The sequence below is a fragment of the Embiotoca jacksoni genome, unplaced genomic scaffold, assembly GCF_022577435.1.
Source record: "Embiotoca jacksoni isolate LCO1_2020_lvr unplaced genomic scaffold, fEmbJac1.0.p SCAF_10, whole genome shotgun sequence".
NCBI classification, from domain to species: Eukaryota; Metazoa; Chordata; class Actinopteri; family Embiotocidae; genus Embiotoca; species Embiotoca jacksoni.
In genome coordinates this window covers 3,175,494-3,193,531 of record NW_027185230.1, presented here as the reverse complement: position 1 = coordinate 3,193,531, position 18,038 = coordinate 3,175,494, and the positions used below count along the sequence as shown (strand labels likewise).

General features: G+C 40.0%; 1 protein-coding gene across 4 annotated transcripts in view; it reads left to right on the top strand.

Annotated features, from left to right (window-relative positions):
• Positions 1-17,458, top strand: part of vav2 (vav 2 guanine nucleotide exchange factor) — a 213,282-nt gene extending 195,824 nt beyond the window's left edge. For 2 of the 4 annotated variants that reach the window (XM_069161930.1, XM_069161921.1), the window contains exons 16-30: positions 82-96; positions 390-499; positions 815-916; positions 2,502-2,590; positions 4,302-4,315; positions 4,464-4,482; positions 5,427-5,554; positions 7,133-7,204; positions 7,356-7,417; positions 7,705-7,821; positions 8,372-8,459; positions 8,565-8,688; positions 12,026-12,115; positions 12,606-12,760; positions 14,634-17,458. In XM_069161930.1, the coding sequence (XP_069018031.1) occupies positions 82-96; positions 390-499; positions 815-916; positions 2,502-2,590; positions 4,302-4,315; positions 4,464-4,482; positions 5,427-5,554; positions 7,133-7,204; positions 7,356-7,417; positions 7,705-7,821; positions 8,372-8,459; positions 8,565-8,688; positions 12,026-12,115; positions 12,606-12,760; positions 14,634-14,681 (1,233 nt within the window). In that variant the 3' untranslated portion in view covers positions 14,682-17,458. Of the gene's footprint in view, positions 1-81; positions 97-389; positions 500-814; positions 917-2,501; positions 2,591-4,301; positions 4,379-4,463; positions 4,483-5,426; positions 5,555-7,132; positions 7,205-7,355; positions 7,418-7,704; positions 7,822-8,371; positions 8,460-8,564; positions 8,689-12,025; positions 12,116-12,605; positions 12,761-14,633 lie in introns of all 4 variants that reach the window. The other 2 variants (XM_069161913.1, XM_069161939.1) reach the window with 2 other exon arrangements.
• Positions 17,459-18,038: the final 580 nt, after the last annotated feature.

Genomic DNA, 18,038 nt, shown 5'->3' with positions numbered 1-18,038 from the left:
TTTGAATTTGCATGTGTCTGTCCATGTTTGCATGTGTAACTGGGTCTTTCTCTGGTGTCTTTCTTTTTGCATGCTTACCAGTCGAGTGGAAAAATGGTAAGCCAAAGTGACCCCTTTAATTTAACTTCTCATAGTGGCCTATTTGTTTATGGTAGTGGTATTTTTTTTGGATGTCATGCCATGATTGTTGATGTGCCTACCGGCTCTGTGACTTTCTCTCCAGCTTTTGCTAGGATGCATTGCTAAAGCATGTAGAGCAACTTTAAGTTCTGAATTTAAATTTGAATATGCTGGATTTCTTATGGAAGCTTCCTTGCCCATCTCTGTCTGCCATTGCCATCCACACATACCTCTCTGCCATCTGTTCGACACTCACTTTTTCTCCCCAGTGGTCTTACGGTTTCTACCTGATCCACCTGCAAGGGAAGCAGGGCTTCCAGTTCTTTTGTAAAACTGAGGAGACAAAGAGGAAGTGGATGGAGCAGTTTGAAATGGCCATGTGAGTATGACTACATGAATAGTCTATTTTATATAACTGGATTTGGATTGCAATGCAGAAACTTTCTAGAAAAAAAAAAAAAAAAAGCCAAAAATTGTTTTTCAAATTACCAGATGGGAAAGTTTTTTTGGGGGGGTTCGTTAATTAAATGAAACAGTAGAAACATCAAGCTGTTATCACTCGTATGTGATAAATTCTGCAATTTCTGTTATCTCATTGTTCATATCATCCCAACTTCAATTTCATGGCAATAGAAATGATACAAGCTGTTTTGTCAAATTCGTTCATTTCACTCAGAATTATTTACTCGTCCAGGTCCAACATCAAGCCTGAGAGAGCCACGGCCAATCAGCACAACTTCCAAATGCACACATTTGATAAGAACACCAACTGTCGAGCCTGCAAAATGCTCCTGAGGTATGACCCTGATAGCTGCAGTGCTGATGTTCATAACAGCACCTTCATATTCAACAATTAATAATGCATAATGAATACATTTTGCTCCAGACTTTCTGAGGACTAATACGTATCAGCAGAGATTTATTTCTCTGTATTATATGTACAGTGTGGGTGGACTAACTGTATGTAACACAGATACAAAGATACTATACATCTATGTTTAATGCAGTGGTGGGGAAAGCAGTCACATCAATAACTTGTACAGAAGAATTTGCAACAAAATAATGACAGTAACAGTAACCATTATACAGAAAGGCCACTTTCATGTGGTTATAATGTATATTATATGTTGTGTTATAATTACAGTTATACAGCTTTATAATGCGTGACAGGTATTGATGGTGCTAATTGTAACTCATTGACAAAAGATACGTCATTGTAATACATTTGCTCTGCTGATGAAGACCTAATAATTTATTGAAAACTCCACATCAAGCCAGTAAGAACTTTCAATGGTGAAGAGTGAGCTGTCAAGCTTAGATGTAACTTTTTGGCAGTTTAAGCTTATATGTTCACGTAATTTTCTTCTTTAAAATACAAATTTTAAACCACAAACTTTATAGTAACTATAACTAGGAAATATTGGAATAAAATTAGACAACATTTCCCTGTGTTAGTAAATAAAAAGCGTTAGAAAATAGAAATACTGAAAATACCTACTGTGCTTGAGTAATTTTTCCATGACTTTTAAGGCTGCAGTAGCTTAGTGCTGTTCATCATTATTAAATAAAGTGTATCTCAATTAAAATTAGTTTGAGTTAAAAACTCAAGAGCAAAACAAAGTGACTAAATAATTTAAAACTCTAGAGAAAGTCAGCCACATATGGTGAGCTGCAAACAAACGAACAGGCTTATATCACAGAGGGAATATTTTTTTGGCTAACGTACCCCCTCATTAGTGCGAAAACAGTCTTTGGAAAATATTCTAGTAAGTGTGACTGCGGCTGACTGATGGTATTTTTAAACATCCCCCTTCCCAATACCACCCACTGGGTGCCTGAACACACCTCCTCTCATGTGAGAATGCTGCTCGACTTCAGCGGGGAGAACCCGTGTCACTGAATCACCACTTTCACCTCCATTACAGTCAGCCGGCTAAACTCCACTCTGTGTATTGACCCACAAAATTTCGTGGCTTTGCTGACCTAAATTCACAGAGCCGGGTGGAGGCAGGGACCAGCATTCTCAGTCCCTGATAGATGCTAATTACTGCTGCAGCCCCAGCGGATCCCGTCGTGATTTATGGCACTTACTATTCAACATGACACATGGCGATGCATTCAGTGTTATAGTATCCATAATAAATACATTTTAGCAGTACATAGTCTTGAATGAAGCGAGTTGATTTTGTGATTTTAAAGAATTACAGAGTGAAAATGATGGAGAATGTGCAGCCACATTTGCAGAGTCACAGCAACAAGCAGCAGCTCCCCTTGTGTGTTGTTCTTACAGGAGGTTAATTTGTGTCTCAGACACTTCCTGCTTGCATTACTGAAGTGTGTGTTTCTGTGTGTGTGTGTGTGTGTGTGCGTGTGTCCTCTAGGGGCATCTTCTATCAGGGTTACTTCTGCTCTCGCTGTGGAACAGGAGCTCACAAAGAGTGTCTGGAAGTCATCACCATCTGTAAAATCAGTAGGTGTTTCCTTTCTACCAGACGTTCAGATGAACTTTTGGAGGTCAAGTTGTAGGGCTGAGCAACATTGAGATAAAAAAAAACAACAACTGTGTGACATACAGTCCATCACTGATGACTGCTGTAATTTCAATTCCACCCACAAACTTAACCCTGCTGTCACAAAGCTCTGTCCTGCTTATAGGCCACTTTATCCAGAAGGAAAAGAGGGGGAGGAGTTGGAGCAGTGAGATGATTTCATTGTGTCACTGGGTTTGACACCACAGAGGAAAACAGCGATTGAGTCTGGAGGAATTGTGTCTTTTTAGATATATATATATATATATATATATATATATATATATATATTTTTTTTTTAACTAATATATTGGCTCCAGTGGTTCCCAATAATGTTTGCCTCTTTGCATCTGTGTGGCTCTGTAAAGGCTCTGCCACATTTTTTTTTCTCCAAATGAGGAAATAACATGTTCACAGTTGAAATTCATTCATATTTTTAAATGCTTATGTCATGTAAGGAAGCTAATAAAAACAAATAAGTTGTTATATTGACATTTGAGTGTATTGATTGATTCAGGATGTCACCTGGAATCCTTGTTTTGATCCGCTTGCTCTGTTAAAATCAGCATTACACATCAATACAAACTTAACACTTCCTGTATCTGTTTCAAATTAAAAGCACTATAGAATTTCATTAAAGAGAAAGCCCTTCTTTTCTTAACAAGGCTTTTATTGTAAAACATTTGCAGGAACGGGTTTGACTGAAATCAGACAAGAACACTTTAAATGAGTTAATCAGAACAACGGTTGCAAATAGCAAGATTATATTGCTGACTTCATTGAATTAAAGCAGTGGAAATATACATTATTGGCTGGCAATGTGAACCTGTAAGTGTAACAGGTGTGCTCCAGTACTTCAAGAGATAGCACTCAATGTTCCCAACTCTTTAAAATTAAAAAAAAAAAAAAAAAAAAATCCTATTTCTGACCCATCTTGACAGGTTTCATATGTATGTGACAAGTTATGACCAGATTGTAAAATTTGTATGATGTTTTAGAGGCTTAAAGAGATGAAATATCCATCCAGTTATTAATGAGCCTAAAAGAAGCAGATTTAGAAATGTCTTTCAAAATAAATATAAATTTGTGCAGCATAATTCTTTCTCCCTTCCCTTTGCTGTCGATGTAATCATGTCACTACCCCTCGGATTCATCTTGCGATGGGTGGAAGGGGTCTCAACCCCGAGCTTTGGGCACAACAGATTTCCTCAACAGAAATTCCAAAAGTCATTGGCTTGTTTTCTCAAACTGGAGTCAGTTCAGTACATCTGAGCAAGACTAAACTGTTAAATGTTTAAAAGCCATCCAGCCCCTCTTCCAGTTCTTCAGGTTAAAAAAGATCCTTAAATACTGCAGTTAGTCAAGGTAAAAATAAAGACTTTTGACTCTGGTAACCACATATACAGTAGCTATGTCCTTGGCTTTGTTATATCCACTGTTGAACACTTTACTTCTGGAAAGAAGCCAAACAAGTCGCACATGTTAAAAGCATTCTTTTTTCGACATACACGATTAAAACATGTTTTGATCCATGTTTGACAAATGTTCTTGTCAAATGCTGCTCATAGCTCATTCTTACCTGATCAATAATGGTATCCAGTTTTGTTGTGACTCCTCCCTAACAGTCTCCATATTTTGTATGTCTTGTTTCAGATCCTCATGACTTGGTGAGTGGAGCCTCTGTCGGTCCAGCATGCTGCAGCATCCTCTCATTGCCTCTGTCTTTCTTTGTAAATGAATTACTATTCAATTGCCATAGACGTATTCTTGTTGGGTAAAAGCATATGTGACAAAGTGTTTGTTTCTCTTTTCTAGGAGCCCGGGATGTCACCAGGTAAGAGCACTTCCTGTCAAATATACACTTTGATGTGGAGCTGGGTTTTCTGACAGCTGTCAAGTTTGTTTTGGCAGCAACTAATCCTGAACAGCACAGCTCTCTACTGCTATCTAGTGGATACCTCTGCTATGTAGTATAAACTACAGAAATATGATCAAACACGAAGTGTGGGTGGCAGTGCATACTGTATCTGTATGCACTGATCAGCCACAGCATTGAAAACACTGAGGTGCAGAATGAATTAAAATACAACAGCCTGGCCTCCCTCCATAAATATCATAATGTACAGTTCATATTTCATCTCATTGTGAGAGGTGTGTATTTATTTTGTTGGTCAGTTTGGAGACTGTGGTTTGTGGTGCTGTTGAAGTGCACTTGGTATTACTGAAAGGTGTTCCTAATATTTTGTCAACCCAAGTGATTTAAATGGTACGGACAAAATATTAGGAACACCTCTCAGCATGCGTGTCAGTGGTTTAAATGTTGTGGCTGATTGGTGCTTATAGATTCAGTAGACTTGTATGCTGTATGTTTAAATTCAAAATATAAGAAGGCTATGATGGATCCATTAGTATGTATACAGTCCTGCCCTGAAATAATAAACACACAGTGCTCAGTCTGCAGAGAATGAGACTGAATCTAATATTACAGTTCAAGTAGCTTTTGGTAAGATTTCAGTCATATTTGCACTTCAAAGTGAACAATGAAAAGAATACCATTCAAAAAGGGTCCTGGACCACACTCGAACCTGGGATGTTGTGGTTATATTGTGTGTATCTTACACAACTGTATCACTCACTGGGCAAGACTTTTATGCAAAAATGCGCTTATCAGCAGATAACAGTGCATTCCATGTGAAAGAAAAAGGGCAAATCCAAACCACATTGAACAGCACTTTAACTGTAGCTCCCACCAACCTCTGCAAACACTTGTGTTTCCAGGTCCTAAGATGGTGGCAGTAAGGAACTACCATGGCACACCGGCACCTCCACTGAAGACACCTCTCTGTTTCCAAACAGGCGATTTTATCGAGCTGCTGAAGGGAGATCCGGACACCACATGGTGGGAGGTACAGCGGGCGATCAGTTCTAATTGAATCTATCGGACACTTTGACTCAAAGTGTGAATATTGTTATGTAGCTCCCGTCATGTTTGCCCTTCACTCCAGCAGGCTGAATCTGTTTCATAGGATTAGAAATCAATCAGTGACTCAGGTTAAAGTGCTGACGTCCATCAATAAAAGGAAAACATTGTGAATAGTATCTATTCTAATTAATTGTATCATATTTGTTTAATCCATACTAAAACAAAGATGTTTTACTGACTGGGTGCTTTATCTTCCTTGAGTCTTGTCATCACCCTGAGGTTTCCAGGCAACCAGTGGAGACTCCAGGAAGTCAGTAGCACGGCCAAGAAATAGGTTGGCACAGAACCCGCTCGTAAAACCACAACATGTTATTTTTACACTTTGGTTTTTGTATGGATTAAATACATGAGATATGATGTATTAATTACTGAGCTTCAGAGTTGCTGGTAGGTGAATTATGTTGCTTTTGGACTGAGCCATACTAACTGTTTCCCTTACTATATAGTTGCTAGTTGCCATATTTAGACATGGGGGTGGCTCTAGTCTTCTTATTTTACTGTTGGCAAGAAGGCAAATAAGCATATATCTAAAAGAAAAGTTTTACTATTCATTTAATCCAAAGTGCTGTGGAACAGACAACTGTCACTTAAATACCGGGACATTTGCCCATGGTGAATATTTTATATGATAAATTGGGGCAGAAATAGCAGTCTACCTGAAATTAGCTTCATACATTACAGATGGTATGAACCAGGCAACCTGAGCTGAGCCTTAGTGGTGCTGTACCTGCAGACCTGGAGGATTCTCCACAGTGGATGATATTGGATGACAGCAGCTGTGACACGACTCGCTCCGGGCACTTTTGGCCGACCTGCTAAATCACAGAGTGAATCGAGCTATTATCAGGCTAGCTTTTCCCAGACTGACTTGGGGCAACTTTCTGAAGTCATTAATTGATCTTAGCTATTGCACCACGTCGTGCCTCTGCAGCATGACAGTTCAATCCCTCCGTGTGATGTCACACTGAGCTCCGAATCGATTGCTTCAAGTAGCAGACAGTGCAGGTGATTCAACTCCGGTCTGACATTGATAGATAAACTTGACACAGCACTTAGTAGCAATATATAATATGATGTACAGTATGTTATGTTATTGGCTGGCTTTCAGGTGGTTCCCTTTTAAGAAAAATAAGGCTGTGCCTGGTAAAAAATAAATAAATAAATGGTGGATTGTGTAAGCTATCTGTGTTCATGTCTCTTTAAATGTTACCACCGGGAGGCACCAAAGTCTCACTTTTTTAAAATATACATAAAGCTATAAAATGACTCTTAACATTAGAGTAAATTAGAATTTTCCAATGAGCCATCTATCTTTGTTTTAGTTTTTCTTCCATACACGGTGATTTGTTGTCCACATCTCAGTTATCCCAGTACATCAAGGTGCGACTTCTTACTGCACTGTAACTTCTATGTATTATTTTAAATAAACTTATTTTCCTTTTCCTTATGTAAAGCACAGCCACAGTTCTACAAATAAACCTGCCCTGCCTTTATCTTTCAGGGGAAGCTGATTCAGACCCAAAAGAGTGGCTTTTTCCCCAGTTCTTGTGTAAAGCCTTGCTTGGACCCAAAGGTAAGTTACTCATGCACTTGCACAGTAGGTGGTGAATCATTGCAGTAGGTGTGATTTCTGTGGAAATAACAGTGTTCACATATAATTTAACTACCTCTGTGCCGTGACGTTATTCTGTTCTTTAACGTGCGGTTTACGTCCTTTGTGACAGCCCTTCCAGTCATTATCCAGCCGGCAGTCGTCAAGGGAAGCAGACTACTTCGGATATCCTTGGTAAGATCTTTAACTTCTGAAAGTTGGGGATTTAATGGCTCTGAACATTATACAGTGTACTACCATTACTCCAAGGTCGCTATCTTATAATTAGTTCAGATCTGTTAATGGTGAAAATCAATACTAACTCTATAGACTGGTTCAATTTAAAGCAGGCTGACCCCGACCGAAAGATTAATTACTACATGGTTGTTTGATGGCTCGTATTTGCAAAGCCTTCACCATGTCACTTGATAATCTAACTTTTTATTTGGAGGTCCCAACCTTTATTTTCTGCTTCTCTGTAGGTTTGCAGGGAACATGGAGCGCCAGCAGGCAGACAACCTTTTAAAATCCCACAGTAGCGGGACCTACCTTATCAGAGAGAGGACAGCCGAGGCGGAGAGGTTCGCCATCAGCATCAAGTGAGTATTTCACATCTTTACAGAGGGAGGGAAAATGTCAAGGGAAGGTTTTTATCTGTATCTCATGGGAAATAAAAATTCTCACAGGAAGCTCCAGTCAGCTTTTTCAGAGCATCTTTTAGCTCCAGCTAATTACCACTCAGTAATTGCTTTTTTTTTTTTAAATCCTATTTTTCTTTTGTGCTTGTGCACTGAAAGAATGCATTCCAAAGAGAAATAATGTGTGGGCTCTAACTGGACCTGTCAAACAGTGATGAGTTGGGAGGAGGAATATATTTGCACATTTGTAAATAACTCTTTAACACAGGTGCAACAAGACTGTGGGGACCAGAATGTATATACTTAAGTAAAAAAAACGGACAGTCAGCCTTAGGTTTTGAAAATTACTTTATTTTAATCTGGTTCATCGCATTTACAAAAATATTTTTTGAGCAGCTGAACGCATTAACCGAAGAGTAAATTAGTCAAAGTTTGCATTTGTAACAATGACCTACACATAGTTTTAGATAAAGTAAATCTATAACAATAAAAACCAACTTCTCCTTCACAGATTCAATGATGAAGTAAAACACATTAAAGTCATTGAAAAAGACAGCTGGATTCACATCACTGAGGCAAAGAAGTTTGAGAGTCTTTTGGTAAGTCGTCTATATAATCACAAAGAAAATGAAATACTTATCAAAAACTGATGGCAGCGTGAAAGAAGAAATATTTCTAAAGTGTTGTGTCCTGCTATGTAACAGGAGCTGGTGGAGTACTATCAGTCCCATTCGCTGAAAGAAAGCTTCAAGTTGTTAGATACAACATTGCGATACCCCTACAAGTCGAGAGAACGCTCGCTAACACGGGCCAGCACACGCTCACCAGGTAAACGTTCAGGTTTTTCTTTTCTCTTACATTTTTACTTTTACTTACGACTTTTAGTCGTTTGGTACCAAATTTCAGCCAATCCCAACACAGAGCCTGGAACCAGTGGGAAATGTATGGCCATAAATATTAGCATATAGCTCGACAACAGACCTAAAGACCTTGATGATTAATCAGAGTAACTGATTCTAAATAATGGATTGACAGTAGAGATGAAGTGACTATGACTGTTGTCTGTCTGGCTGGCTATGGCAGAGCTAAGTCAGGGAGGGTTTTACATCTTCAGAGGGGAACATCCACTGACTTTGGAAGAGCAACGGTCAAATACAAAATGCAATGTGTTTAGACCACTTTTTATTTTGTGTAGATGGCAAAAGCATGTGACCCTTATGTATAGTCTTTCTTGTGGTGGGACCGTAAGATGGCAGCCACGTCATCCCTTTGGGCTACAACCCAATCGGTTTGTAAGGAAAGTTTGCTGGTTGCTCAAGGAGATGCCACCATCTGTATATTGTGTTGCTTTTTCCCAGTCATCCCATAAAGGTCCTGATATTGCTCTTGATTTACCAGTTGATGTGGGTAAGAACCCTCACCTATGGTCAAGAGCTTTGGATAATGACTGGAAGGAATGGGTTTCCGTTGTGGGAGGGCTGAGATCATCCTTAGAGCCAAGGTGTAAAAGACCAGACGTTCTCAAGGACCTCTGAGAAGATCTTTGTTTTATTTGAAAAGATTGAAAGATTGGGCATCTGATGTTGAACAAAGGGCTAGGATAAAGATACCGAGTCTGCAGTTTAGACACCGTGGAGTGTATGGTGTCCACTGCTGCCTCAGCATCAGCTGATGGAGGAACGTACACGGCGGACGAGAACTCCCTCGGCAAATAATACGGGCGCACCCCCACGGCTAGAAGTTCGATGTCCGGGCTACAGAAACGTTCCTTCACACGCACGTGGCCGGGATTGCACCACCTCTCGTTCACATAGACTGCAATCCCTCCACCTTTCTTCTCGCCGCTCTGCACAACGTCTCTGTTTGCCCGAACAGTCCTGAAGCCGCGTACGGCCGCGCTGTGGTCCGGCAAATGTGAGTGCAACTCAGTGAAACACATGATGCTGCACTCGCGGTACTCCCTCTGGGTCTTAATCAGCGCGCCGAGCTCATCCGTATTATTGGCAAAAGACCTCACGTTCCCCATTAAAATCGTTGGTACCGATGGTTTGAATTTCCTCCTCTTCACCTTCAACTTAGCGCCAGCTCTGCAACCCCGACATCTTCTCCGCAGGCCGTCCGGGATTTCAGGCCTCGCACTGGGCAGCAGCAGAGGTTTACTCAGCGCAATCAGCTGATCGCGAGAGTAAACAATGTCCCCAGTCTACTGTGGGTGGCTCTCCATTACAAAGAGGGAACAAAGTAACAGAAAAGCCACCAGAAAAGTGGAAAAAAAGTTATGGTCCATTGCCTGACCGTGACTTAACAAAACGTGAAAGAAAAGCAACTCAGAAGAGAGGCGAAAAAAGTTTTTAAAAAAAAGGCTTAAAACTAAAACACACAGGGACCTGCTGCAACAGGCTGCCACTAGCACGGCGCCATCTTAAATCCTTTACATCTACCTCGCTCTGAATGATTATGATGATACTAATTTGACTTTGATGCTATAATGTTCAGGTCTAGTTTATAAATCGAATCCCTTACCATATTGGCTGTGGATTTAGTAAGGGAGGGCAAAACAAATCGGAGAGACTGCTTCCTACTCTCCTTGTCTCCCCTGGTCTTCTGCTCAGTGACTTTCCTGACTCATACAGAGATAAAGTGAGGGAGGCCAGAGGGGAACAGGGCAGAATAGGAGGACAGCAGTGTGAAATGATGAAGAGAGAGTGACAAAGGGGAAGTCAGCTCACTCCGACGACTGTGGACTGTCTGAATTGGCTGTCCTCTCTGTCTATTAGACAGTGTGAATACTGGCGGTGGCCCTGCTCTGGCATCTGTCCTTCATTGGCCTGCCTTTGTTCACTCTGCACATGGACCTAACGGGCTGCCACAGCAAGATTGTTTCCTTCCTGTTTTGGCTGAATTTGCAAACCGATGGAGACAACATCGTTTTTCCTGCTGCTGGTGCTGCTGCTGCTGCTGTGGTCTTGTGCTTAACCTTAACTATGTTTGCAAGCACAAACTTTGGCATTTTTGTGGCTGCAGCTATGTCCCACTTGAGGGTATCCAGTGAAACAGCTGCTGGTTTAGTACAAATATATTATGATTAGGAATCATTTATGACAACACCATATTGTGTAAGCAGGTTTGTTTCAGGACTGGTAACAGCCATTGCCAGTCATAGCCGCTTGTCTCATTAAAATTTTAAAAGCTGTGCTTTCTGCACCATTATGTACTGACAGTTTGCTAATGGAGTGAGTCCACACAAACATTATGCAAACATTTATCAGACGTGATATGCTACAAAGAGCAGTCTTTTTAATGCACGTCACACATTAAGTTGGGCATTCACTTAGTCTGTTTGTAATATTGGAAAAGTTTGTTTTACACATGGCAATGTTCAGTAAATAAGGATAAAGAAATTAAATATATTTCAGTGTTTCGAAAACAATATTTAACAATAATGTCAAGACTGCCACTGGGAACTAAATAGTAATCTATCGTAGTATTTAGTTCCCTAGTAGTACTCTATACACTGTTCCAGTTTGCAATCAATAAATAAATAGAGATTTTGTAAATAACAAATTCCCACAGATAAGGCAGTCAAGTTGGCCCATATTTTACTTGCAGTATTGATATCAGCATGATATTTTTGTTGGTTTTAAGTACCAACAACTGTTTTGTTCCTGTCTTTAAGGCACATTGATATCAATGACACACTTCTGATTGGCTGACTTCTTTCTGATTGACACATGCCCCGGCCAACTGCTGGTCTATTTTAGTGTTGTAGCTTCCAACTATGCGACGGAACGACCACTCAATATTGTCTCCCAGATAAAACGTTGGACAGTGGGCTGTGCTGAGAGTGGACATTTCAATGAGTGTTTGTGACATCAGAAACTTAAAGAAGTTAATACAAGCTGTGTGCATGTCTCCTTAGACTGAGAGTTCTGACACTGTTACAGTATTTATATAGGACCTACACCTGCTTTATAATGAAAAAGGGAATGTGAATTGATACAATATAGGACCTTTGAGATTAAACAGGACACAGAGGGAACTATAACTTTCATGCATTCTCCTTCTTAACTATTCTGCTATTCTGGCTCCAGCTGTGCCTTCCTGCACCTCTAACATTTTCCGGCTTTATTTCTTCCTCCGTCTCTTTTTTCTCTCCCCCTCCCAGCAGCCACCTGCGCCTCCTACAACTTCTCCTTCCTCAGTCCACAGGGCCTCAACTTTTCCTCTTCTCAGAGCTCAGCTCCCTTTTGGTCAGGTACTCTTCTTTTTTTTTTTCTTCTCCTTTCTTTTCTTGCTCCTGTTGTCTTCTTGCACCCCATCGCCTGTAATTACTTAATAAGCCTCTGTGCTCTCGACCTCATTTCCTCTTCTCTGTGACGCTCTTTTCATTAACAAGAGCATTTCAGTTCTTCCCAGGGTGACATTTCCTCATTAAATCAAGAGAAGGAAACCTCTCCCGTGATGAAACCATTTATAGTCCTTTCCCATTGTGCTCATTTGTCATTTTGTGACCACAGTGTTTCGTACTGAACACTGACCTGGCCATCTTCCCTCTGTACATCCTTCACAACTAATTATCATTATGTCCAGTATGACCTCTCTCTCAACCATCTCTCACGCATCGAGAAAGTTATTCATCTCTAATGCCAGTAATTAATAACTGTTCTTACTGCATTATATATAAAACAATTGAAGTAAATTGTTAAACTATGAAAGTACTGAGCTCCCACCGTTTCCATTTTCAGTGTTTACTCCTCGGGTGGTCAGTACAGCCGTGGCCAGGTATAACTTTGCGGCGCGAGACATGAGAGAGCTGTCGCTGCGAGAAGGAGACATTGTTAAAATCTACAGCAAGATCGGCGGAGACCAGGGCTGGTGGAAAGGAGAGGCCAGTGGAAGAGTGAGTAAAGCTCATTCATAGATGGTGAAAATGATCAGAGCCCAGAGTGCACTGAAAGTAAATGCTATGGGTGCTATAATTTTTGGATATTAGTACCGAACACATGCCATTAGCTTAATCATTATAGAGATATGCATACCATAAAAAATTAAGTAATCACGCACTCTAAAGTACATCACTGATGTGAGCTTGCTGGACACCAGAGTGTCTGAATTTCACAATTAAATAATTGATATTAAAAGCATTCATGAAGCAGGTGGTTGAAAGAGGGAAGTAAAAACCTGGCTACTGGGAATTGTGCCAGTTCAATAGGCTGGCTGTGAAACTGGATGTGATGTCATCTTTTTATTTTAGGAATGTTCCCCATCAAGCTGTAAAATTGACAGTGTTAATGTGTTGCTGTAGAGCCAGACTGAGTGTGTCCGTTCAGGTTGTGCAGTCGCATAGCTAAACTTTGCTGCACTTTTTTGTGCAGTGTGCTGTCTAAATGCTTTAGCAGTCTCATCTGGATTTGATCAAAGCATGTTGCCATTTTACTTTTACTCCAAGGGTGGAAATATGTTTTTCCACTTTCTCCTATCATTTGTGAAATGGAACCATATAATGGCATTAATGGCACAGATGAAGTAATGAAGACTAAAATGTATTGGTTGAATAAAAAGTCAGTTAGATTTAATCTAAAACTGATATTAGTGTGCAGAAAATGTGTGCTAGTGGAAGGCATACAATGAATGCAGATTATTCTTATTCTTATTCTTAAAAGTTTATTATTAGGCATGACTAAAAGAACCAGAACATATTCATTTAAGGAGCTGGCAGGGTTCCACATGACAGGTGACCTAGGGGCCAGTAAAATATCATTTATGGCAAGTAAATTGGACAATAACTTGCCCATTTGGGCCATTGGCGGCCAATCAGAGTCCAAGGTGCAAGCGAAGGCTATATTAAATGATGTTGTGTTTAAGCTGTGTGACCGATGCAATGCATTGTGATTCACTAAAATGCATGTGGGGAAGATGAGCTCATTGTGAGATGTGCTTTTATCAGGTAGAGTCACATCCACATCAGAGTAGCCATCGCTAGTTTTCTGTCAATCAACAAGTCGTGCAGCTCTGCAGTTTCCTTATTAAAAATATTATAAAATCCAACCACCAATTGAAAAGGTCTCCTAAATATGCCTCTTGCTTTCTCAAGCCAGCCCAACAAAACGTTACGGAGGAAGTCGTCCACAGCTGGAAAAACAAGAGAAGCCCATAAAAGAGTATAACTTCCCTTCACCTGAGACAGGCCAGATTTGTTGAAATATTCACTTGCAGCTCCCTAATTTTAACATATCGATCTGGTCCAAGAAAAACTCAGAGGCTTGTAATCGGGTCGAGGCTTGTAAATGTTATTTACACATAACATCCACACATACAGATCCCAACAGGAGGAAATGGAGGTCTTGGTGTTGCCATAAATACAACCTTTGTGTCGGTATTACCTTCGTTAGTTTAGTACTCACTTCACTATTCTAAAAAGTAAGAGACGTCGTTGCCTAGCAACAGCTGAAGTAGTATTTGAAGTAGCCCTCAACTATATATCTTTTTTTTTATATATATAGTACAGAGGCGATGCTGCTACTGAGCTGTGCAATTATCTGAAAATAATGCACATCCTCTGGCAAATGAGTGGAGACAAAAGTACTCTGGGCAGCCTTGATCTAATGTATTCATACTGTGGATTCACTTCAGTGTTACCAAATGTTTATCATACTGCAGCTAAAGCATGTAAAAAAAAACAAAAAAGCCTCTGGATGAACTCAATTAACATTTCTTGTTTACTCTGCTTAACACAGCAGTGTGTGTCTGATAATCACTGTTTCATGTTGCAGATTGGATGGTTTCCCTCAACCTACGTGGATGAAGAGGGAGTGCAGTAAGGCTCAGATGCCGCTTTTAAATCAGGAACCGTCTTCTATCTACTGTTCTCAGTGAAAATCACTCCCTCTCTCCAGGAAAACGCTTGTTGTTTTTGGTGGACTCTCATTTTTTTCTGCAGGCGTTTCTTACACTGATTCTCATTCTTCAATTATGCATCAGTTTTTTTTTGTTTTTTGTTTTTTTTGCAGGATGTCCTGTTTAAATTCTGTACAGGAAAGAAGAAAAAAAAAAAAAATCAAGCTTGCTGTCTGTCAGCCTGCGTGTGCTCTGCTGAGACTTTAATGAACTGAGGACACAGCAAAAAGGACTGTCGAAAGCTTTACTTTGAAAAAAGGCTCCTCTTTGTTGCAGGTCTATGCGAGGTGAAATAATTGTACAGTATAGATAATTTATTGAATAGAGATTATTATCGTTACTAATGATTATTGTGGCGAAGTTGATTTAAGCAAAGAATCAGATCAGAAAAACTAAAATAATAAGAAAAAAAAATGGTGTGTTCACATGTGGAGATTTTGCCTTAGTTGTCATGGTGATGCCTTGTAGGCTGACACCAGTGAAGGGAATCGACTTTGTTGACTGGTTTTACTTCTCCATGTATGCATGTGCCCATGTGCGGCCCACATAAACACACACAACATACAGACTAATGTACAGTATGGTGCCTTTGAAGAATGGTCGTTGCTTACTGAACCTCAACAGCAGCCAGTAAAGAACATTGCCATCCCCGAACAGACGGTTCATCCACATGCAGAGGACTTTACTGAAGGAGGGGAGAGGCACTAATGCATACAGGTGACAGCTCGACTTCTGAGCCCTCGAAAAACAACATGGTGAAGCATTTAACCCCTCCTGAGATGAAACTGGATGGACTCTCAGCTAGAGGGTTTTTATAGGCCACAACAACCACACACACACAGTTCACGTCAAGTCTTGGTGTCACCGGTCTGTGGGTGCAGTCAGCTGGATGCGAAAGGGAAACATCATTCAACTCAACAGCCACATCACACTTTTAAAATCTCTAAATTCATTGTTTGATTTTTATTGCACAGAATCACGATTCTTTTTTTGAACTGGACCAACCGTTTCTTTTGAATCATTTAAAGCCAAATTCAGCCATGTTTCAATCTCTGATGGATTGTTGTGATTTTTGTACCTTGCCTTATTTGTTTTGTAATATTTTTTTTTATTTTGCAGATTATCAGGTGATGGGATTTTTTTTTTCCCCTTTTAATGTTAATCATATTTCATGTGTGAAATTCCATTTGGTGCTGTTCAGACTGGTGGAAATCAAACCGTGTCAGACGATTTTCAATCTGAAGGAAAACTCTGTGCTGATGACATGTATCCTCAGAAGGAGCCCTTAATCGTTTTGTGATTTTCTAGGGGTGCGGTGCTTAGTGTTTCTTTTTATTTCCAGTAATCTCCTGGCTCCATAAATACTTTACAGATTTACAGTCAATTAGCTGCAGGGTGCTGGCGTACAGCTTTCATCGGCTTTTCTACCAAGAGCATAAACGTACCAAACAACTTCCTGATTCTAGTTCTACAGATATTCCGATTTTTATTGATCTTGTCAGCTCAGCTTTCTTTAAGAGGTGAGTTCAATTTTTGTTGACATGAAATTTGATATACAGTGTATTGACTAACTCCGGTATATGGCCTTATCTTTAACCATCATATTTTCCACAAAGACATTTGCATATTGATATACATTGTATTGATGCAGAAAACAAAAAGAAAAAAATAAGCAATGCTTTACTTTAAATTACACTTTAAAGTAGCTGCTGAAAGTAACAATCCCGAAGCTCTGCCTTTTGTTCTCTTTGGTGATAAGTGGTAATTGCAGATGTGCTTTTGCACATCATTTTCCATACAAACAGTCTCATCAAGTTCATTTTGGTTTTTTTCCTTTTGTCTTTTTTCCTTTGGTTATGCACTTGTTTTTGATGTTTCATCATCTCTAGTCATTGATCATTTCTTTGTTTGTTGGCTCATAGCAACACTAGCAGAGACCAGAAAAAAACAGTCCAGCACAACTTCTTCTCAGCACACTTCTTTTCACACAAGTGAGTTGAAGAGTGAGCCTGTTGTGCTGCTTAAGAGTTTTCCCGGGAATGACGCTACAGCTCATTCATTTTGCAAAAGGCCGACTGCAAATTCAAGGGCTTTCATCAGCTGTCCACAGACTCACTCACTATTGTGTTATTTCATTTGTTGCTACCAGGGACTTAAAAGACATTTATTTAAAAGAGGATCTTCGAGATTATTACTTTAAAGTAGCTTTTAAAATTTAGTCTGCCTTCTTGCTGCAAATAAAACAGGTCAGTCGGCAGAGACAATTGGAGCCAATAATGTTACACACCTCACTGAGAAGTAAAGTGCAAACACTGAGGACATCAGCTCTGGCTGGTTCACAAAGACCTCCGGAGTAGAGGATGCTGATATGTTTAGTTTCTAAACTTTTTGACTGTCTATGATGTGCGTTACTGCGAAGGCCAACTGCCCTGAAAAACACAAAGTCCTAGCACTGTGTGAGGGGGACACACAGGAGGGCCTCCATGTTGTCTGGAAAGAGGGGGCGGGGTGAGGGTGGGAGGGGGGTCTAGTCGCTTTTTATGTAGTGGACAAAAACCCATTGCATGTGGCTATTGATATTTCAACTCCTGTCAGTTCATCCTCGAAAAAATAAGTACTTAATCGTGTACATTTTTTTTGAATGGTTGGGTATTTCCAAATGAGGTCTATCATGAAATAAATATTTCTCTTTTGGTTTAAATATGAGACTGGATTCTTTTTTTTGAATTTTGACTGTTTCATTGCAAACGATACAAAAACAAACCTTCACATACAGATCCCAGAATACAGTACAATAAAGTCCTTGTCACAATAGTGCTTTTCACACTGCATATCATTTACCAAGTTAGCCCCTCACACGCACAAAGTTAACCCAGGGTTAACTTAAACCCAGGGCTATATGACTCAGTGCACTTTTCTTAGACCTGGGTTTAATGTCTGAAACGAACGTTTACAATCTGGATTAATGCATCACGAGGCTTGTCTTTAACATCAAAGTTCACTACAGCAAAACGTGAGATAGCCACGCTTTGGCCTCTTTGGCCTGTAGTGGACGAAAATGAAACCCACTGCATGCATAGAGCCATGTGATTTACAGGAAAATAAACCTTTTAGGGGAATCACATGGTTGTGATTAGGACATCACCACATGGTTGGGGTTTGTGACAAAAAACATGGTTGGGGTTACGAAAAAAACAACATGGTTGGGGAAACAAAAAACAACTCAAGAACAATGATGTCTCCTCCTGGATTTGAGCCTCTGCCTTCCGCATGGCTGTCTC